This window comes from Nasonia vitripennis, chromosome 5 (assembly GCF_009193385.2).
Source record: "Nasonia vitripennis strain AsymCx chromosome 5, Nvit_psr_1.1, whole genome shotgun sequence".
In the NCBI taxonomy this organism is placed as follows: domain Eukaryota; kingdom Metazoa; phylum Arthropoda; class Insecta; order Hymenoptera; family Pteromalidae; genus Nasonia; species Nasonia vitripennis.
In genome coordinates this window covers 14,484,607-14,506,757 of record NC_045761.1, presented here as the reverse complement: position 1 = coordinate 14,506,757, position 22,151 = coordinate 14,484,607, and the positions used below count along the sequence as shown (strand labels likewise).

Here is a 22,151-nt window from a genome sequence, read left to right as displayed (position 1 = left end):
GACGCAGTACACGTCCGGCACTGGCGGGGGAGTAGCTGTGGCGCCTCGCGCTGGACAGCGTGGTCGCCAGCGTAAGCAGACGCTGCAGCCGAGGCCTGACTTCGACTAGCGGAGTACCGCCGGAGTCAGCCTCAAAATGTCGTCCGGACGACGCCGCGCCGTGGCGAGCGGGGAGCGCGCACCCGGTCGCCATTCTGGGACTGGCCGCCAGACTGAGCACACGCTCAAACCCAACAGTATTACTATTATTAATAAAGTCGTCAGAGTTGAGTTAGCAGTACATCGGAGTGTTAGATTTTCTTCCTCCTCCTGTACCTTCCTGAGCCCACGCGACTCGCGATCGCGAAAAAGCTACATTTGAATAGGAATTTAGTTAACTTCCAAATACATATACACAGAACAATAGAAAAATGTAAGTGCAAAAATCGCAGACAGATAATTCTAAATCTAATAGACCGGAAAAATATAAGATTCATGTGCACAAATACTGATTCCGATAATACATTTATAACCATTTACCTCACAAACCCCCCCATCGATACTTTAAACCACGTTTTGCAACAGGAGAAGCTAAAACTCCATCTGATTCTCTTAACTGTTTACGAGCCATTCTGTGAGACACGCCAAATTGGTTCATAATTTTACGTATTGCCCAGTGTTCGGGCAAAATATTAAGAATACTGACACGTAATGGATCGTTCTCCGGCAGGGATTGGAATTTGTTTTTAAGTCCAGTTAAAATATCTGTAAGATGCAAGATGCAAGATTGCATAGGTGCATCCGTGTTTGAAACCGAAGGTGAGTCAGTCTCTGATTCAAAATCAACACTCATACTGACGTTTGGAGATGACAAATCATGTAGTTTGTAAAAGGATTTTCTACATGTATCACAAATCAGTGAAGATGTTGGATAATCAGGATAGACATCTTGAAATTCTTTGGAGATCTTCCTAAGAGATTTGCTGTGTCCTGTATTAATATCAAATGGATTAACGCATCTATCGATACGATATTTTTTCGCAGGAGAAGACATTGTTGTAGGATATGAAAAAGCACAACCAAAACAAAAAAAAAATGTTAGAAATAACAAAATTACGGCTAGTACAGTTGAACAAGGAGTTGCCGATAAAGTAAGACTTACTCAACAACTGCCTTAAAAAGGATGTTGAAGAGAAGTCCCCAATGTATCTATTAATGTACCTATTAACTATCTTAAAAAGGACTGTTGGAGAAAAAGTCGCCTATGAATAAAGCCGCTGATGGACTTGCTCACCAACTATCCTGAAAAAGACTGTTGGAGAAAAAGTCGCCGATGAAGAAAGCATTCCTTGAAGAAAATATTCCTTTCTATGGGTTGCTAAACGTGGGAAGGGGTTGGGGGTGTAGGTAAAAAAGAGGGATGAAATAAATCACTTGAAAGCAATAAATTCCTTTGCCACAAAACAGTTTTATTTGCTGAAGTCTTTGCACAAGCTGTCATTGGACACGAGCCGTGTACTTGCATCATTAGGCTGTTGGAAGGGGACCGAGGTACAGCGCTGGACCCGGCCTCATTATGTGCCCTCCGCGACGCTACTTCACTTGTGGGTAATGCGCAGCCGCCTAGCGGCGCGCCGCGGTACTAGTGCAGCGGTGATAAGCGCTGCAGCGTGCGTGGCGTGTTCGGCGGGTTGCGCGTTAGCAGGGGCTTTTCGCGAGAGAGCCTGCGGGTGGGTTATGACAAATATCCGCCGGTTTATATTGGCCATATTGAATTTTGAAATTTCAATGTTAAAATAAGATTCAGCGGTCCCTAAAACTCCCATACCGATACTTTAAACTGATTTAAAATCGTTCATTGCGGTAAAATAGTTTTGGTGGTTGTATAATGTCCGCCATTTTGGATCGGCCATTTTGGATTTTTAAATTTCGAGGTTAAAATAAGGTGCAGTGGCCCCAAAAACCCTCATATCGATACTTTAAAGTGATCTAAAATCATTTCTTGCGGTAAAATTGGTTTGGTGGTGGTATAATGTCCGCCATTTTGGATCCACCATTTCGAATTTTGAAATGTCAAGGTTAAAATAAGATTCAGTGACCCTGAAAACCCCCATATCGATACTTTAAATTGATCAAAAATCATTTGTTGCGGTAAAATGGGTTTGGTGGAGGTATAATGTCCACCATTTTGATTCCGCCATTTTTAATTTTGGAATTCCGTCAGCATTGTCAATAATATGTCCTATCATGATTTGTATATGCTTTTTGGTGGGATATTTCACAAATTAGGACATTTTTACTATTGTTTTTGTTGAATGTGCTATGAAAACGTGGGTTTCAGGCTCCATATTTTATGCGCCACATTGGATTTTTGATAAGGCCAGAACTTTTTCAAAAGCCCTTGACCAGACGATCATTTTGAGACCGCAAACGTCTTATTAGGTTAACCCAAATTTTGGGTGCACTGATGGTCCGGTTGACGTGAAACGTCCCATATATATATATATATATATATATATATATATATATATATATATATATATATATATATATATATATATATATATATATATATATATATATATATATATATATATATATATATATATATATATATATATATATATAATATATATATATATATATATATATATATATATATATATATATATATATATATATAGGCGGTTGGTTAGATCAGAAGCGTTTGAGTGAGGTGCGTTAGTAGTGTACAGTTTTAGAAAGTAGTAAGCGGAGAAGAGGGAGAAGGAGGGATTCGGGAGAGAAAGGGAAAGGTGAAGAAAAAACAGGTCAAAAAATCTGAACTGGAGCGTCGAGGAAGGATAAAACAGAAGGAGAGAAAGGTGAGAGCGGCAAAGAGAGGTTAGGATAGAGTAGAGAAGGACGGAGATAGAGAAGGCATGAACTATAGCTACGAGCAGATAAACGAAGTGGTAATAGGGAAACAGAGGAACGACGGAAGCGGAGAGGAACAGGAATACGGAACCCCGCGGGGATTTGAATTTACACAGGAAAGAGGAGAGACAGGGAATAGACTGAAGGACACGCCGACGGGTAGAGGATCAAGAAGAGGAGGAAGAGGAAGGGGAAGGGGACTGAAACAACGAAGTTTATCGGAGAGCTTTGCAAAAGACATAAAAGAAGGAGGAAAGAGAAAGGAGAGGAGCCCAGCGGAGGACGAGGCAAAGAAGAGAGAAAAGGTCGAGGAAGGAGAAGAGAGAAGCCCGTTTGAGAAGAGTAACCTGACGCTGAGGACACCACCGAAGAAAGGAAACGAGAAAGAGATAGAAGACCGGGAAATGGAGAAATTGCAGGAAACCCTGAACAATATATGTGAAGGGATGAAAGAAGAGAGGAACGAGAGAAAAAGAATGATGGAGAAGTGGGAGGAAAAATGGAAAGAAAATGAGGAAAGGATAAAGGAAGCCCTGGAAGAATTCAAGAAGAAGATGGAACAGGAGAGAGAGGAAAGAATAGAGATGGGAAAGAGAGCAGAGAAGGCGGCAGAGGAGGAAGGTAAAAGAAGGGAACAACTAAAGGAAGAAATGCTAGAGAAAATAAAAAACCTAGAGGAGAGATTTGAGGAGAGAATGCCGGAAAGAAGCAGAGAAGGACCAGAGCAAGATCGAAGGGAAAAGAGTGCAGAAGAGGAAGAAAGAGAAAAAAGGCAGATGGAAGAACTGGAGTGGAGAATAGAAGAGGGAGAGAGAGAGAGGAAGAGAAACAACGTGGTGATATCAGGAATCAGAGGAGAAGGATGGGACAAGGATAAGCTGAAGAGCTGGGTAAGAGACAAACTGAGAATAGAGATAGAATTCAAGAGAGTATGGACAATAAGAGGAAGAGCCAACAGCAAAATAGGAGCTCAGTGCAAAGACGGAGAAGAGAAAGAAAAACTGATGGGGATGAAGAGCGCGCTGAAAGGGACGGACGTGTTCATCGACCACGACACGACCTGGAGGGAGAGAAGGACGAGGGAGAAACTGAACGAGTTAGCAAAACAGTGGAAGAGAGAGGGTCACACAGTAAAAATAAGGAGAAACGGGCTCACAGTAGGAAATACTAAATATGTTTGGGCAGAGAGGAAGGGACAGCTTTTTCGAAGAGAGACAGGAAAAAGGGCAGAGGACAGAAGAGCAGAAGGACAACACAAGGGAGGAGACCAATGAGAGCATAAAGGTAGTAAGCTGGAACGTGGCAGGGATAAAAGGACTAGGAGAGGAGGGCTGGAGATACCTAAAAGTGTTCGATGTGATCTGCCTGCAGGAAACATGGATGGAAGATGGAGAAGGAGACAAGATAAAAAAGAGGCTAAAAGGATACGAAATCGAGGTAAGAGAAGCAAATGGGGTGCTCGGTGATTGACTATGGAATAACGAATGAGGAAGGGAGGAATAGGGTGAAGCAAATGAGGGTAGTAGACAGAATGGAGTCGGACCACGAGGCGCTAGAGGTCGACCTCGAATCGGGAAGGAGAAAGGAAAGGCAACGGAGGGAGGAAACAGTGAAGGTCTCATGGTCAGAGAGGGCAATCGAAGAATATAGAAGATGGATAGTTAGAGGGGGGGCCGCGAGGACGTGGGGGGAGATCAAAGTGAAGGTAGGGAACGCGCTACAATTCAAGAAAGGGAAACCAGGAAGAAGAGAGGAGGGAAAGTGGTGGGATGAGGAGTGCAGGAGAAAGAAAGCAGAAATGAGAAAGGCAAAAAAAGAGGTAGGAAAAGGGAGGAACAGCATGGAGAAATATAGGCAGGTCAAAAGAGAGCTAAGAAACCTATGCAGGAGAAAAAAAGAGGAGGGCCTAAAGTCAGAGATAAAAGAGGCAAAGGAAGATAGAACGGGCAAGAAATTCTGGGACATGGTCAAAAAGAGAAGGAAGAGAAGAAGGGAGGAAATAGACAAGAGCATAAGAGATGAAAAATGGTTAGAGCACTTTAAAGGGCAACTGGGGGAGAAAGTAGGACGGCAGGACGAAGAAAGGGGAGCGATACTAGAAACGGGCAGTGAGAACGAGGGCGGAGAGGGAGAGATAGAAGTGGACGAGGTGAGAAAGATCATAAGAAAAATGAAGGAGAGAAAGGCACTTGGAGACGACGAAATTCAAAACGAGGCATGGAAACACGGAGAAGATCTAATGCTGGAAGAGTTAACGGAGATTATGGGGAAGATATAGGACGGAGAAGGCTTTCCAGAGGAATGGAAGAAAGGGACAGTGAAACCGATATACAAAAAAGGAGAGAAAGGAGACTGCGGGAACTACAGAGGAATCACACTAATGGACACAGGATATAAAATCTATGCGGAGCTTTTAAGAGGGAGAATGGAAGCAAAACTAGAAAAAGAGGGAAGACTAAGCGACACACAGATGGGATTTAGGAGAGGGAGAGGCACGACGGACGCGATATACGTGGTGAGCATGGCGGTGGAGCAGGAGCTGAAGAAAAAAGGAGGAAAAGTGTACGCATGCTTCGCAGATATGAAAGCGGCATTCGACAAGATAGAAAGGGGAGAGATCTGGAGAATGATGAGGAAGCTGGGAGTGAACGAAAAAACCAGAGAAAGGGTAATGGAGATTTATGATAGGACAGAATGTGAGGTGAAGGTAGGAGAAAGGAAGATAGGAAGCTTTGAGACACAGAAAGGAGTGAGACAAGGATGCCCACTAAGTCCACTACTCTTCAATGTAGCAATGGCAGGCGTGGAAGAGGAACTGAGTAAAGTACAGGAGGGAGGAGTGATACTAGGAAGAAAGAAGATATGGTCGATTTCGTACGCAGATGACGTGGTGCTACTAGCAACAAACGCGACAGGGCTAAGACAGATGATGAGAAGATTCCAGAAAATTATAGAGAAGAAAGGGCTGGAGCTGAATGCGGAAAAAACGAAGGTGATGATATTCAGAAACGGAGGGAGAAGGGGGAGAGAGGAGAGATTTGAATGGAAAGAAAAAGAAATAGAAGTGGTGAAGAAATTCGAGTACCTGGGATATACAATGAAAGAAAACGGAAAAGAGGATGAACAGATAAAGAAAATGAAAGAAAAGGCAACAGCTTTACTAGGCACAGTATGGGGGATAGGAGAACAGATATGTAAGGAGAACTGGAAAACCAGGATGAAGCTATTCGAGGCACTAGTGCAAAGTGTGATGGAGTACGGAGCAGAGATTTGGGGTTGGAAAGGCCAGGAGGAGTTGGAAAAGGTGCAGAGGAGATACATGAAGTGGATACTGAAGCTAGAGAGGACAACTCCAGCGCATATACTACACTGAGAAACGAAGAGATTCAAGCTGGAAACGAGAGCAAGGAAAAGGGCCATAAGATATGAGAGGAAACTGAGCAAAGCGAGCGAAGGCACGCTACTAGGAGAGTGCTGGAGAATACTAAGAAGAGAGGGGGAGAGAAAAGAGAGGAGCGGAAGAGAGAAGGAGCAGAAAGAGCTGGAGAAATGCGGGCTATCCCTGACAGAATATATCAGAAGAGTGGAAGCAGGAGAGGAAGTAGAGGAGGAGATTGAGAGGATAAACAAGGACACACAATGGCAAAGGTGGAGAGAGGAGATAAGGGACTCAAAATTCGCGGGGGAGACCAAAGAACTGCTAAAAGAAATAGGAGATACCCCACAACATATGACGGACACAGGAGAACACAGAAGGGGATCATTAGGAATAATAGCAAGATTTAGACTGGGGAGTGAAACGAGGAGCAACAAATACTGGAGAAGCGAAGAAGACAGGAGGTGCAGAATGTGCGGAAAAGAAGAGGAGACACTAAAACATGTAATAGAGAGGTGCGAGGACACAAAGATACCAGGAGCGGATTGGAAAAAAGTTTGCGGAGGAGAGAAAACACAGATAGGGTATCTAAACGGAATAATATGGAAAAGGAAAAATAGAGAGGAAAGAGCTGAAATATAGGGAAGAAAGGAGTCACAGGAGAAGAAGGAGGATTGAGTGAAGAAAAATAGAGAGAAGAGAAGAAAATAATAAAGAAAAAACAAAAAAAAGTGATTTAAATATATATTACTAAGCTGTACACTACGACGCAATAGTATATAGATTTCATTGTAAAATATTGTAAATACTAATGTATAAACAATAAACGATTCTATTCTATATATATATATATATATATATATATATATATATATATATATATATATATATATATATATATATATATACATATATATGTGTGTGTGTGTGTGTAATATTTGTCAGCCGTGATAGAAAAAAATATTTGCTAAGTTTTGCAATTATTACTAGACAATAATTTTTATAACTTATTTTCAAACTATTTTAAGATTATACAATACCCACGTAAGGTGATATTGATTTTCTAACATTCTTCAAATCGTTACTGCTTAACGGATATTCGACTGAATGTATACACATATACTAATTTATAGATGTATTTAAAAATAACGTTTGATAATAATTTCATTGTAATTGGAAGAAATTTGATAACCATATTTCGTTTGCATGTATACCTAATATTAATGAATAAAGCTTCGGTTTGTGAAGCACGAAAGAGGATTATTAACAATAATATTCAATTACAATATTTGATCACGCATTATTTTTACGATATTTTTTCGGACTAGTAACAGAAGTATTTAATAATTCTGCTTGCCATCACCGCGTAATTTAAGCTGGAAATTATCAGGGCGAATATTATTCTATAATGCCGTCAGTCGTGATGGCTTTTGATTAATTCAATCTGCTATATAAGCTGACCAGTTATAATGATCATGGCGATATGCGATTATTATATACATTATTTCAAGGCCTATGTAGATTTACAAGCAAATCGATTTATGCAGTGACAAGCACAAATTAAACAATGCATATGCTCACTGATGACATGATGAAACAAAATAGCATACTCATTATTCATTATTATAATATTATATACGATTTATTCAAGCGTTTTAAGTATTATTTAGCCCATTTAATTATAAGTATCAAATCTGGCTAGAGGCTTTAGCTACCACGAACTAGAGCCTGTCATATAATTGCTGATTCGTTCTTCTTACTGCCAATGATCTAAATGATCGAGCAAACTGATCAAACATTGCTGGTCCTGCAATTCCATTACTAAACCAATTCTGAGCAGCTGCTCTCAAGATATATCTATCCTCTTCTGACGTAAAAACAGGCTCAGTCGAGTACTTCATTGCGGAACCCATTTTAATAATTTTGCAATATTGGGCTGGAACAACTCGCAACACCCAATATTTAGTCCTGTTATCTGCGCAAAGATAGATAACGATTTTCAACTCGAACTCTAGATAACGATTTTCAACTCGAACTCTAGATAACGATTTTCAACTCGAACTCTAGATAACGATTTTCAACTTGAACTCTAGATAACGTTTTTCAACTCGAACTCTAGATAACGATTTTTAACAGATAAGCGCACCACCGCATCGATTATGATACAATATTTTCAGCTGTAGCGCGAGGGTGAACGCTACTTTCGTCATCTTCTTGAGCATCGTTAGCGGCATTACGAGAACGCATTCCGTTTCTATTGCTGTCTACCGACGGTGTTGCGAAATCGCATACCGTCTCCCACAGCGTCAACTCATGCAAATGTACTTTAGTCAACAGCAGTTTGAAAACATCTTACCCGTATAAACAGAGGTAGCGCAAAAACCTATACACTGCCACGATCGACATAGCATTTTGTAGTACAAGAGCCTCAAATATCTCTATCACACTAAAACAATGAGCCGTATTTACCATTATAGAGATTCGGGGGTCCAAGTCAAGAGTTATAAAAAGTCACGTGGTACCAGGTGGCATAGTTAATCCTGCAAAATTCTAGCACCAACGTTAAAAATTGCAGGAATTTAAAATATTCGTACTGAACTCCAATAGCTCGGATTTAGTCTTTATAGACTTTACATGAATTGGGACATGCCACCTCAATTACTTATATTTTCTTTAATTAGAATGTGGGTGAACCGGCAAGCCTCCTCAGCCCTAGTAGGTTTGGAGAACCAGCGAAGAGTAATACTGTTTGGATTGATATTGTAAGGCATAACATTGGAAGATCTACGGATTCTGTCCAACTGCTCTGATATTATCATCTCTATTGGGCTCTAGATCTATAGCTCCTTATCAGCATCTCGTGTGGAAAAAGAAGCACGTAGCTACAGTGTGATGTATCAGCTGAGTTATTAGCTATTCTGGAGTTGTAATTAACCAAACTGTATTCAAATGAGCGCAGAGATTTATTAATCTCCCCAAGGGAAGCATTGATACTTGGGATGCTATTGGTCCTATCTATCATAGCAGTAGCTTAAGTCATTTTACAATATGTCAACCCGTTATTAACCAAGAGACCCGAAATTTGACTTCTCTTTCAACGCCTTATTTCTTTATGAAATCATCATCAGATTAATGCGGAAATACCATATCTGATGGGATTTTTATCGCTCTTTTCGAATCTGGCACCAGATTTGCGATTCGAGCAACCAATTTTGAACTACATTTGTTTAAACAAAAAAAAACGTGATTTTTGAAAATTTTTTCCGAATGATCGTAATTTTCGCCACGATTACGTATTCCGATCGGGTTGAAACTCTGTATCTGGTGGCATACATGCCTATACTACAAGGTAGCATAATTGGTTTATCCAGATTCAAGATGTCGGACACCAGAACAGCCGGTTGTAGCCAAAAATGTAATAATAAGCTTTTAGATTTTTTACTCGATAAGCATAGACTTATTGAAAAAATTTTGTTGAACAAAAAATGCTTAGAATTAGTCAAAGAACACGTGTGAATTTTTTCAAAAATTTATGGATGATTTTGAAAATTTTTGGATATGGCCATTTTATGAACATTTTCAAAATCATTCAAAAATATCTGAAAAAATTCACTCGTGTTCATTGACTAATTCTAAGCCTTTCTTTTGGAATAAAATTTTTCGTTATGTCCATTCTATCGGGTAAAAAATCCTAAAGCATTTTTATTGCATATCCAGTGATTATTATACATCCAATATATCAGTCTAATTATATAGGTTTGTATGGGTATGAGTTCTTTATATTCTCAGATTTTTTCCTACTTTTTTTTATAAAAATCCGGTATATCGATTATTTTTGTTCAAACATATAATAATAAAAATAAAAATATAAATGTTTGTATGAAAATGTCAAAACGCAAATCAGCTCAGCTCACTAATGATCATTCTGATACGGATGAAGAGAAATCCGAGAATGAATATGAAGAAGATTGTTTTATACCAAACTCGCAAGATCCCAGTTCCGATGAAAATGATTCTGCAGATAATGAGAGCTCAGATGACGATGTAATCCCAATACAAAACGTTTCGTATTGTAAAATTTTTAAAAATTATACGTCTACTCAAAAAAAATTAGAAGGAGATCACACATACTTATGGATTGAAAAAGAAAAAATGTATAGTGAAAATTTAGAAAATTATATACTTTTAAGCGATATTACAAAAAATCTATTTGCCAAAAATCATTCGTCGAACTTTTTGAATTATTCTTCACCGATGAACTCAAAAATCATATCATAAAAGCTACATCTGAAAATGGTTTAGAAATATCAATGGAAAAATTTAATACTTTTATTGGAATTTTATTATTGACATCATATAATATTCGAACATCAACATATGAATACTGGTCTAGTAATCCATTATTGAAATGTGATGTTATTGCTTCAGCTATGAGCCGTAAACAGTTTCTTGATATAAAATCTAAAATAAAATATTCTAAAACATGTAATCAAACTAGTGTTGATAAAGCTTGGAAGGTTCGTGATCTTATCAACATATTTAGAAAAAATATCCAGCAGTTTGGTTTTTTTTCAACGGCACTTGTTGTGGATGAGATGATGGTGCGATTTTTTGGTCGAACTAGTTTGAAGCAGTACTTACCTTCAAAACCGGATAGATATGGTTTAAAATTTTGGGGACTATGTGATGTTAATGGATATATATTTGATTTAGACATTTACTGTGGTAAGAGAGGTGATGAAAAAAATGAAAAATTGGCTTCATGTGCTCTTGGTTCTACTGTTGTTTTACAAATGGTAAACAAGTTGTTGATGGATGTTTCAAAAAGAAAATTGTGTCAATATCATTTGTACATGGATAATTTTTTTACAAGTCCTGATCTGCTCGTACATTTGATGAAAAATGGTCTAAAGGCAACTGGTACTGTACGACGAAACAGAATAGAAATAAAGCATGAATTTGACAAGAAAGCTGTAAAAGGTTCGTTCAAAGTTCATCATGACAAAAATAGCGGAATGAATTTTATTAGCGTCATTGATTCCAAACAAGTATCTTTTCTTTCTACAGCGGCTTCTGTCAGTCCTATCAAACCCCTCAAACGGTATTCATCCGATGTTCGTAATAAAGCAGAAATTCGGTTTCCTTCAGCTTTTGTTGCTTACAATAAATTTATGGGTGGTGTGGATACCCATGATTTTAGATGCAAAAAAACTGTACCAAAAATAAATTCAAAAAAGTGGACATGGTCAGTTTTTATACTACTAATACAATCATCCATTGTAAATGCAACGGTTATTTACAATATTTGCAAAGAAGACGGTAAGGTAAAAACCAAAACCATGGCTATGAAAGTTAGAGAGTCATATTTATTGGGTAAGTCAAGAAATTTGATAGAGCATAAATTTGATTCAAAAGCAAGACGAGTTTGCTCTGTAGAAAAGTGTATTTTGCGAACAACACGGTATTGTTTAGATTGTAACAATTACTTTTGCGTTAATTGTTTCCAAATTATTCATAAATGAAACGCAAAATACCATGAAAGACGGTAAGGTATTTGAAGAATAAAAGTAAGATAGAAATATATGAAAAAATTACAAAAAAAAAACAAAAACAAAAAAAAAACAAAAAAACAAAAATAAGACTCTTCAAAAGATCGTCAACCTCCACGATGGTAAGAGTTGGGCAACGGAATAATTTTATTACGGCTAAAGGACGATGCTGCACTTGTTATAAAGTTGTTAGAATTTTTTTTTTAAAAATCATCCATAAATTTTTGAAAAAATTCACACGTGTTCTTTGACTAATTCTAAGCATCTTTTGTTCAACAAAATTTTTTCAATAAGTCTATGCTTATCGAGTAAAAAATCTAAAAGCTTATTATTACATTTTTGGCTACAACCGGCTGTTCTGGTGTCCGCCATCTTGAATCTGGATAAACCAATTATGCTACCTTGTAGTATAGGCATGTATGCCACCAGATACAGAGTTTCAACCCGATCGGAATATGTAATCGTGGCGAAAATTACGATCATTTCGGAAAAAATTTTCAAAAATCACGAATTTTTTTTTTTGTTTAAACAAATGTAGTTCAAAATTGGTTGCTCGAATCGCAAATCTGGTGCCAGATTCGAAAAGAGCGATAAAAATCCCATCAGATATGTTATTTCCGCATTAATCTGATGATGATTTCATAAAGAAATAAGGCGTTGAAAGAGTAGTCAAATTTCGGGTCTCTTGGTTAATAACGGGTTACTTAAATAGACACAAATACTTTTTTTAAAACTTAACCTTAAAACAGTAAGATTTGCATTAATATCCAAAATTGAATAACTAACACAGTAATGTTTACTCTTACAGATTATTTCGTAGCAAACATATTACATTAAAATGTATATACGATGATATTAATAGATCGCTATAATTATATTTAAAAACCGATTGTAATTTATACATTTATATGACGTCCATAATATTAAAATAATTACAGTTAATTAAAGCACAAAGGAGAAGCCTACCTATATATATTTATACTTGAGAAAAAAGTTGCCTCTAAAATCAGGCCAACTGGCTTTTGGAATGTTAAATGTCCTATAAGCAATATTGAAGCTTTAAATTTGCAGGAATATTTGAAAAATTGATGGTATTTAATAATCTCTTACTGATTATTTAGAAAGATATCCTCTTTAATATTCATTAAATAAGTTATTACTAAAACATAATTAGTTTCTATTTTGCAGTTATTGTTGTGTTTAATCCTTCAGAAAACTATTTAATTTAAGAGGAAAATTCTATGAATTCGTGGATAAAACAAAAAAGATTTGTTTGCAAAGTCTTCACGGTTAATATATTGTTTCCTCTTACCAGCAAGTTTAATGCGCGCTCTGCTTTATATTAAACATTTTTATAGGTTAGAAACAAACTATCACGCGCGTCCCGACATCTATCTCGTATTCTTATTGGCCAATCGACGACCAATCAGAGAACGAATAGAATGATGATTCCTCTCTTTTTTAGAGTAGGATTCTATTATGTTATTCATAGTTTAAATATTGTCTTAGTGTGTTAGCAGTTTTTGTTCTGATTCCTCTTAATGATTCAAGTACTAAAATACATGGTCTAAAAATGAATTAATTTGATTTATTACATTTTAATCGTTATTCGACATACTGTGCCGTTTTACGTAAATATACCATCTTTTCCATTTCCTTCCGTTCACCAAACTCCGATTGTGGTGCATTATTTGTACAAAGTTTATTGGCAAAGCAAATTATCATTAAAAACCAATGTTTACTGAAATATCAAAAGTTCAATAATTATATTACCAATTTTATAGTATTGCATGCCATGAGTGAGCACTTATGTCATGTCTATCCGTGGTGTATAAGTAGTCTATTTTTTAAAAAGTGCTTATCACCTTTCCTTCCTCCGATCAGACAAAGTACGTGGTGCAAAAATGGACTGCTAATACCATGGCTATGCGTGATTGTGGTCTAACGTTCGGCAAATGCTATAAAATAATGTACAACAAACGTGTCATTAACTAATGTTGTTCTTTATACACGCCGTGCATAAAATGCGATTTATGCCACTAGTGTCGTAATGTTGTAACACGTACAGATATATTAATTTAATATAATAACGTAGTGATGAATATTTTTCTTTCATTTATAAGGAAATGATAAAATCTTTTTTAAAAATATTTACTTCCTTTTTCCATCTTTCTACACTCCATTATATTTTTTTTAATGGAATCTATTTTTCATTTGGTGCATTTGAAATTCTTTTAAAAAAGAAAGAACTAAATACATAAGTTATTTCTTTATTCGAAGATTAAACCATTTCGCATAAAAGGTACGTAAGGTAGAAATCTACTACAAGATCGTTTAGATATTCGCCCTCTTTCAAACAATTTAATTAACTCCTCTTGATTTCGAATCCACTGGAGGCTGGCAATGGAGGATGTTGACCCTGGCAAAGCATACATGAAAAATGCAGGATTAAGTGTTTAATTTTATGGCTGAGTTCTGAGAGATAATAAAATAACAACTTTTCTGCTTTTTGATATAGCAGTGTTTTAATGTTCAAGCTGACCGACCCTGGTGCCCAGGGTGGACAGTATCAACATCATCTCCAAGAATTATCTTGAGTATTAAAAGTATATTGTGCAACTGGGGGAGGGGGCTATTTCTAACAAGGGTGAGATTTGATCACGAGGTTGAGTCGAGGGCGCCGCAGGCGAACTTAGCTATTTATCTACAAAAGTAGTGATATCCCTAAAACAAACATAACTGATATCAAGTAATTGTTTTTCATATTTTTTAATTATGCCCTTTGCAAGTGATTATTTTATAAAATAAAATATTTTTTACTTCAATTCTTAGTTGATACAATAGTTGGCATTCTTAAGTAGAATTTTAAATTACTTATCTTCCTTGGCATTTCTAAAAGCATATTTAATCATGTACTTTTAATCCATAGTTCAGAAGTTATTAAAAAAATATTAAAATCTTGAGTCATATATTCCAATATTATATCATCGCTCCGTACAAAGACTAGCACAGTTCAAATTTTCAAACGACAACTAGCACAACTCACGATTTGCCGCGAAGAGTAGCACAGTTCAGAAATGCGGTCAAGAGTAGCAGAACTCGCGACTTTATATTACTTAAAATGTGAGTATTTTACGTTTTTATTGGGTTATTTTGTTGGTTAAGTTCATAAAAACCTTGGACAAAGACAGACAAACCTCAAAGTTTAAAAAAAGTTTCCGAAATCGTAGAATGTTTCTTAAAAAAGTAAATAATTTAAAAAAATGTTTGTACAAAATTATTGTATTTATGAAAACAATTTTAAATTCGGTAGAAAGTTGTAAATTGTGAATATTTGAAAATATACATCAGGGACATTTTCGCAAAAATCGCCAAATTTTTATAGAAATTCGTTGTTTAAGTTGTGAGAAAGTTTTAGTTATGCTAGTCTTCGCGGGAAATTTTGAGTTGTGCTAGTCTAGCGTGCGTGAAATGAGTTGTACTACTTATGACGGTAAATTTAAACAGTGCTACTCTTCGTAGGGAGCGACGATATGGTCTAATTATCTAATAGCTTCTGAACTATGGAATAAAAGTACATAATTGAATATGCTTTTGGAAAAGCCAAGAAAGATGAGTAATTTAAAATAAACTATTTTATCAACTAAGAATTAAAGTAAAAAATTTTATAAAATAATTACCTGCATGCGTATACCGAAAAATATGAAAAACAATTACTTGACATTAGTTGTGTTTGTTTTAAGGATTTTCCTACTTTTGTGGAGAACTTTTACTCGCCAATATTTTATCTTATAGAACGGTTTTTTATGAGTACAGAGTATACAGGGTGAGAAAAAATTTGTTGAACCTTAGTATCATTAAAACTAACTGGTTTCATAAACAGCCTAAAGAAAGGGATCATGGTGCTATATGATTCTAACTAAATCCAAAATTTGAATTTGATTGTTGCATTTTTACTCCAGTTATCGCTTTTGATAGAAAAACAGCTTTTTTCCGTTTTTGATCTTTTCTTAGGATCTGCCAAATGAAATTATTTTTGAACAAAAAGCAATGCATTTTACGATAAAAAATATCAGATTGTCTTAAATTTGAACAAATAATTAAAAAAAAACTTTTTGGACCAGCAAAGTGGAAATTTTGGAAAAATTTTCTGGAAAATTGTATTTAACTAATTAATGCGCCACTTAAGCGCAAAACACCTTGCGGATTCGGATTCAGGTGGTCAAAATACACAATAAAATCTTTGGTGGACCCTTGGATCTCGATGGCCCACGGCCACCATGGAGCTATGCCAGGACTATGAGTTGAAGCTGAGATACAAGTTCTCACAAACAAACGCACACATATGCACCTACACACACGCGCAGACGCACGCATGCTCGATCATGAGCACTTACATACATACTGACATGTCTGTAAACGCACAAATCAATATACAAAATTTATCAAAACTTGTTAATTTTAAATAAAATAAATTAAAATGAGGTAAAATGAGTAGAATAAATAAAGTAAATAGATAATATAATTTAGAATAAAGTTTGCACCTCTAATTAAAAATTATTAAAATTTATTTAAATTAATAAAAAAAACCGCTGCCAATTCATAGGCACGTAGCTTCCTCCAACTAAATTTATAGTTCCAATAGATAAAATATTATTTAAATATACAATGTTAATTCTTTTTTAAATATTTTCAATCTCGATTATTTTGCTGAAGGAGCAATTAAAAAATAATACAAAATATTGTGGATCTGAATAAGTTGGAATTGAGTACAGGGCAACTACAAAAGAAAAGTTTTATTTATATTTCAATTGTATTATTAATATTTTACAATATGCCAATGTTTGTGATTAATATGTTGCGTAAAATATCTCTTAGAAGTAAATTTTCGATCACAAATGGTACACACTGAACCACAAGTAGCAACGTGCTGTTTCATTGATCCACTCCTTATATATTTTTTACACTTTTCGCACCTCATCCTTTTAGAAGAATGCGCATCTTGCTCATGTTTATATAGATTACGCACTTGTTTACCACATGTTCTGCATGTTTGTTTCTCATTGTCATGAAACTTTATGTGACGACTCAAATTTCTTTTTTCCGCTCAATTTTCAGCGAAATTGATGTGTTTCTTACTTCAAAAACCCAACGATACATTCCCATTCCTCTTTAATTATACATAATCATATTGATAAACATTCAATAATAAAACTAGTGTATTATGTACAACAAAGATTATAAACGAAAGAGAAATGTATATTTTATTATTTTTCTAATAAAAAAAAAACAAGTGAATGTCTTGAGACTTTATTTTTTTACTCTACACCACTTCTTTTAGAACGTTGATTCACCATTTGCATTATTCATACACAGTGTCGTATATCAGAACTCCGAATACCAAATCAATCAAATTATCAGGTTCCAAATCTTGTGGATCTGAAACGGATGAAATCGTCGAAAAAGTTTAAAATTATAATCCAAAAATTTTAAATGTATTGTTTTAATAAACATACAATATATGTTAATGAAATATAATTTGAATTCAATATATTTCCAAAAAGTATTTTTACTGCGTTTAAAGTTTGAAGCATTTGACTGCATTGTTTTAGAGATATGAGGAATCAAAAAATTAAAAAAAAAATTGAAACCTTGATATCTTAAGAACCATAGGGGTTTGAAAGCTGCGCAATGAACTTAGACAAGACACATAAAATATCTACTTTTTCCCAAAATCTCCAGTGTAATAAAGCCTTTTTACTTCCGTAATCGAGGCACAAACAAAACTCATTTTTTCCAGTTTTCGATTTTTTACTGAAAAAATAAGTAGTCAAATCACTTGAATTTTAATGGGATATAGTTTAACACGTGACCCATCGACATTATTTTTTTCGTGAGGTTATGATGTTTAGTTTCAGAGATATGAATATTAAAAAAAAATCACCTTTTTCATTTTATCTGCAGAACAAACCGGTTGATCCCGAGGTCCAAACGGGAAAAAGTAGGTAATTTAATTCTCTTTCAAATGCATATTAGCTGAATTGTTTGTAACGATGGGATGATTGAAAAAAAACGCAAAATAGTGTTTTTCAAAAATCAAAAATTGGCCATAAAAAATGTTTTTCCCGAATTCAGAATCCAAAAATATACATGCATGTCAAATTTTAATGATATTGACGGAGTAGTTCCAGTAATATTACGGTATACACACACACACACACATACACACATCCATGCGGACATTTTCTAAAAACACGTGAATTGAACTTCTAACACACCAAAAAGTATTTTCTAGAAGTTTTGACGAAACTTAAAATTTTACTATTACAAAGCTTCCTCTAGGAGGAAGCAATTAATTTAAACTGAAAAAAATTAAATTGAGACTGAAATAACAAAACGGTTAAAAACTTCTATAATTGGAAAGGCAAATTAAAAATAAACTCTAAAATTTAAGTCAAATCATGAAATATGTATTAAACAGAAAATCTATAAAGTGAAGCTTTCAGCTTCGTGTCGCGATCAAGATAGACTCCGCAGAGCACGCGGGGCGACGCTTGTTCCCGCAAAGTCCCCGAAACTCGGCTTCCCTTTCCCGGGTCTCTGTTTTTCTCGACCGATTTATTTGCATCGCCAGATTTTACTAGGTCTATCCACCCGAGAGAGAGAGAGAGAGAGAGAGAGAGAGAGAGAGAGAGAAATAAACTCAAGTAGCCATACATACCACGAGGCCTACGCGACATTCAGCATATCGTGCTGATGCACTTTTATTTTATTTATCAAATATTCTTAAATATCATCAATAATTATTTGATACTTTTTACCAGAAATCGACAGTGATATAAGATTAATTGAATATGGCGGCCTGATTACCTAAAAATCTATAATTAATAAAAGTTTAAAAATTGTTTTTTATGAATAAATTATGAATATTTACTATAATTATTAATATTAATATTACGATTGTTCTCAGCAACTGAAAACACAGAATAGTAAAGTGATCTTTACTCCAGCACAGGCTACTTTATTCCCTGTACGTAGGCAGCCGCGTGCGCCACTGCGCCAGTAGTACCGCGCTCGGCCACTATGCGGCGACGACACTAGTTTTCGTATATCCACTAGCAAAATAGCGTTCCGAAAAGCATATAATGATGCGCTAATTCATGTATATTCTACCGAATTACCAATGATAAATTTTTTATCATTTTCATAGTCTGACCCATCCTCAGATGAAACCTCATCATCCTTCAGGTTTTCACGGCATAGTACTAATGAGTTGTTTATCTTTGAAAACATTATGGTAAAAATATAATTATAGTATCAAGAATAACAAAATTTTTAGTACAATACTTTTGCTTGCCGAAAGCAACTTAACATTCTTATACATATACTTGAATTGCAATACCAATTTTTACGATTTAATCATAACCATTGAATATATAATATGGTAGTATTAAAATGTGTTGGTAATCGAGGGGAGGGGGGCTTATCATCTGTTACAGCTTGTACATTTTCATGAAAGATATCGTCGCGAATCACAGACGTTAGAACTGTTTTACCCGCTGTGTTGTTCATATTTATTGAACAAGTTTCATAAAGTAATCATACTGGTTTTTTAATAAATAAACCATAGGATAAGCAGGATTTGTCTTTTAGTAGATTGCGGTACATTTCGTACCGATGTCTAAGCGTTTCGAATGCTTTATCGTGTCGATCTGTAAGTGTGCATAACTTCCGAGTCTGTCATGTAACTGTGAAGAATTATTAAATTTCGCGCCTTAATCTTTACAGGAAGTTGGAGAAGGTGTTGAATTGAGCAGACGTCTAGTTAATACAATAATGAGACTCTAACTATATTTATTTAATAGGAACTCTGAATATCACGTAGTACAAAACTCTAAATCTCTCTCTGAATTCTCTAAGTGCTGTGGCTTGTTCGAGTACCGTACGGTTTCTGACATGGCGTCTAAGCTCGAGCGTCCCTCTCGCTTCGCCACGCATCGTGGCGGTTCGTTGGTGGCTGCCTTGGGCAGCCGGCGCACAGTGGGAGAAAATGGACAAAATTCGAACCACGCGTCATTTTTAATCGTAGAGCCATGATTTTTTTTTAAGAAACCACCCCTCCCAGAAAACATCGCATGCTGAGCAATATCAGCGCAACCGTTGCTCGGCGCGTTTGCCGTCATATTGCCGTCATTTTGCGGTCAGCTTTTGTCAGGCGCACTGTAAGCAGGCAAATTGTCAGCACGCGTGCCGACAAATTGCGGGACATGTTGAAGTGACAATTTGCCTGCAATTTTTCAGTACACTGCGCTGTTTGTTTGCAATGCAACTTATAAAAAACAGCGATGATGTTGCAATGCATTTTGTTGTTCAGAAATTAAGTAATTTTTTTAATACAATATCCCGTTTCGGAGCAAGGATGCAAAGCAGACGCCATCATATTTGGAGATGTGTCTTCTGCAGCAGTCTACGTTTACTCTAGCACCGCGCAGTAGTACAAATTGGAGCAGCAGTAGAAGTTTAAATAAACATATTTACAAGAGTTATAAAACGAAAACTATGTGTGTAGTGCAGTTATTAACTCTAGTGCAGTATTTCTCATGAGTTTTGTGCAGTTCGGAGTCTTCAAAAACATAACCATGAGTATGTATACTTTGACCTAACCTCACAATCAATCTCAGTCATATTTAATCAAAATTAAAACAGAGATTGATTGTTAGGACATTGCATTTGAATTATTCTATAAAATTGTTTACTTCAAGTAATTTGTTTATTTAGCAGGGTCAGTACAAAGTTGTAGCAGTAATTGAACATCGGCCAACAAACTTGAACATGCGGTGGGAAGAGGCTGACCATAGGAAGCAGCTTTTTGGAAAAAATAAAATGTATGGTGCAGCAGACAAATATCTTGGTCTTCAAGAAAATGTTGGCTTACATTCCTGCAATCATGTGAAAACTTCCTCTTTGGGTATCGTGTTTTCTAGAGGGAAATCAATTAAACTACGTTGGATCACCTTCATGTAGTCACTGGAAAAGCAGAAGTTATCATCGAGGGTAGCAACAGCATAGAAGGCCTGTCCAGGCGGCTGTACAGGAAAGCCCAGCCTTATCAGCTGCGAGTGAAAAGCTGACAGTTCATCAGTCTCCAGCAACATCAACTGGACGACTCTCAACATTTCCTTTTTATTTGCCATAGATTCCCATCGTATAAATTTACAGTTTTTGTTTACAATATATTTGTAGTTGCAGGTTCACAAACGGAGAGCAGATTTAAGAAGCTGACCATCCATCGCACTTTCCAATAACATCATCTTGGAGGACTCTCAACTGGATTGCTATCTAGCAGGTATGTGTTGAACAAAATTTGTTAAGTCAAGTTTGCTGAGACAAATAGCTTTGTAATATATAGCCAGACGCGCATACCAGTTTGCGGGTGTGTCTTTACAGGTAAAGTATGACACAGAGTAGAGTTAAATGAAATCTGCTACGGTAGATAGTTTTGTAATAGGTTTTATAATAACTGTAAAAGTTTAGAGACCTCAATCTAAAAAAGAAAATTAATTTCACTAGTCAAGAACCTTTTAGAATTCATACACTGACAAGATTTTTCAATTCTTTTTTGGATAGAGGTCAGTAAAATTGTACAGTTGTTATAAAAAGTATTGCAAAACCAGCTACCGCAGCAGATTTTATTTAACTTCACCCTGTGACACTGTTTACCTGAACAGCCAGAGGCGCATTACCAGTTTGCGCGTCTGGCTGTTCAGGTAAACAGTGTCACAGGGTTAAGTTAAATAAAATCTGCTACGGTAGATAGTTTTGCAATACTTTTTATAATAACTGTACAATTTTAGAGACCTCTAACTAAAAAAGAATTAAAAAAGCCTTTCAATGTATGCATTCTGAAAGGTTCATGACCAGTAAAATTAATTTTCTTTTTTAGATAGAGGTCAGTAAAATTGTACAGTTATTATAAAAAGTATTGCCAAAGTATCTGCCACAGCTTTCATTTACCTCTACTCTGTGTGGCTGTTTACCTGTGAAGCCAGAGGCGCATTACCAGTTTGCGCGTCTGGCTGTTCAGGTAAACAGTGTCACAGGGTTAAGTTAAATAAAATCTGCTACGGTAGATAGTTTTGTAATAGGTTTTATAATAACTGTAAAATTTTAGAGACCTCAATCTAAAAAAGAAAATTAATTTCACTAGTCAAGAACCTTTCAGAATGCATACATTGACATGCTTTTTCAATTCTTTTTCGATTTAAATTAAAATTAATAATAAGAAATTAAATGATGCTATTATTTTTTACTGTTTTTTGAATTATTGAATC

General features: G+C 35.8%; 3 protein-coding genes across 3 annotated transcripts; all 3 read left to right on the top strand.

Moving 5' to 3' along the window:
* The first annotated feature begins 2,900 nt into the window (after positions 1-2,900).
* LOC103315684 (golgin subfamily A member 6-like protein 6) lies at positions 2,901-4,365 on the top strand. Its single transcript, XM_008205842.1, has 2 exons — positions 2,901-4,025; positions 4,081-4,365. Exons 1-2 carry the CDS (start codon positions 2,901-2,903, stop codon positions 4,363-4,365), a joined length of 1,410 nt encoding a protein of 469 aa, XP_008204064.1.
* A 61-nt stretch (positions 4,366-4,426) lies between these two features.
* LOC107981430 (vicilin-like seed storage protein At2g18540) lies at positions 4,427-5,173 on the top strand. The gene has a single exon (XM_016987376.1). The coding sequence runs from the start codon at positions 4,427-4,429 to the stop codon at positions 5,171-5,173; it is 747 nt and encodes a 248-aa protein (XP_016842865.1).
* Positions 5,174-10,156: 4,983 nt separating this feature from the next.
* Positions 10,157-14,417, top strand: LOC116417664 (piggyBac transposable element-derived protein 3-like). Its single transcript, XM_031931905.1, has 4 exons — positions 10,157-10,315; positions 10,462-11,251; positions 11,339-11,516; positions 14,339-14,417. The coding sequence occupies exons 1-4, from the start codon at positions 10,157-10,159 to the stop codon at positions 14,415-14,417; spliced, it is 1,206 nt and encodes a 401-aa protein (XP_031787765.1).
* The last annotated feature ends 7,734 nt before the right edge of the window (positions 14,418-22,151 follow it).

Bases quoted from the DNA above. Each gene is read 5' to 3' on its own strand.
- LOC103315684 (XM_008205842.1), top strand. From the start codon at position 2,901: ATGAACTATAGCTACGAGCAGATAAACGAAGTGGTAATAGGGAAACAG. The intron at 4,026-4,080 runs GTAAAAATAAGG...ATGTTTGGGCAG, and splicing joins GGAAGAGAGAGGGTCACACA to AGAGGAAGGGACAGCTTTTT.
- LOC107981430 (XM_016987376.1), top strand. From the start codon at position 4,427: ATGGAGTCGGACCACGAGGCGCTAGAGGTCGACCTCGAATCGGGAAGG.
- LOC116417664 (XM_031931905.1), top strand. From the start codon at position 10,157: ATGTCAAAACGCAAATCAGCTCAGCTCACTAATGATCATTCTGATACG. The intron at 11,252-11,338 runs GTTCGTTCAAAG...TTCTTTCTACAG, and splicing joins TGACAAGAAAGCTGTAAAAG to CGGCTTCTGTCAGTCCTATC. The intron at 11,517-14,338 runs GTCAGTTTTTAT...TTTTTGATATAG, and splicing joins AATTCAAAAAAGTGGACATG to CAGTGTTTTAATGTTCAAGC.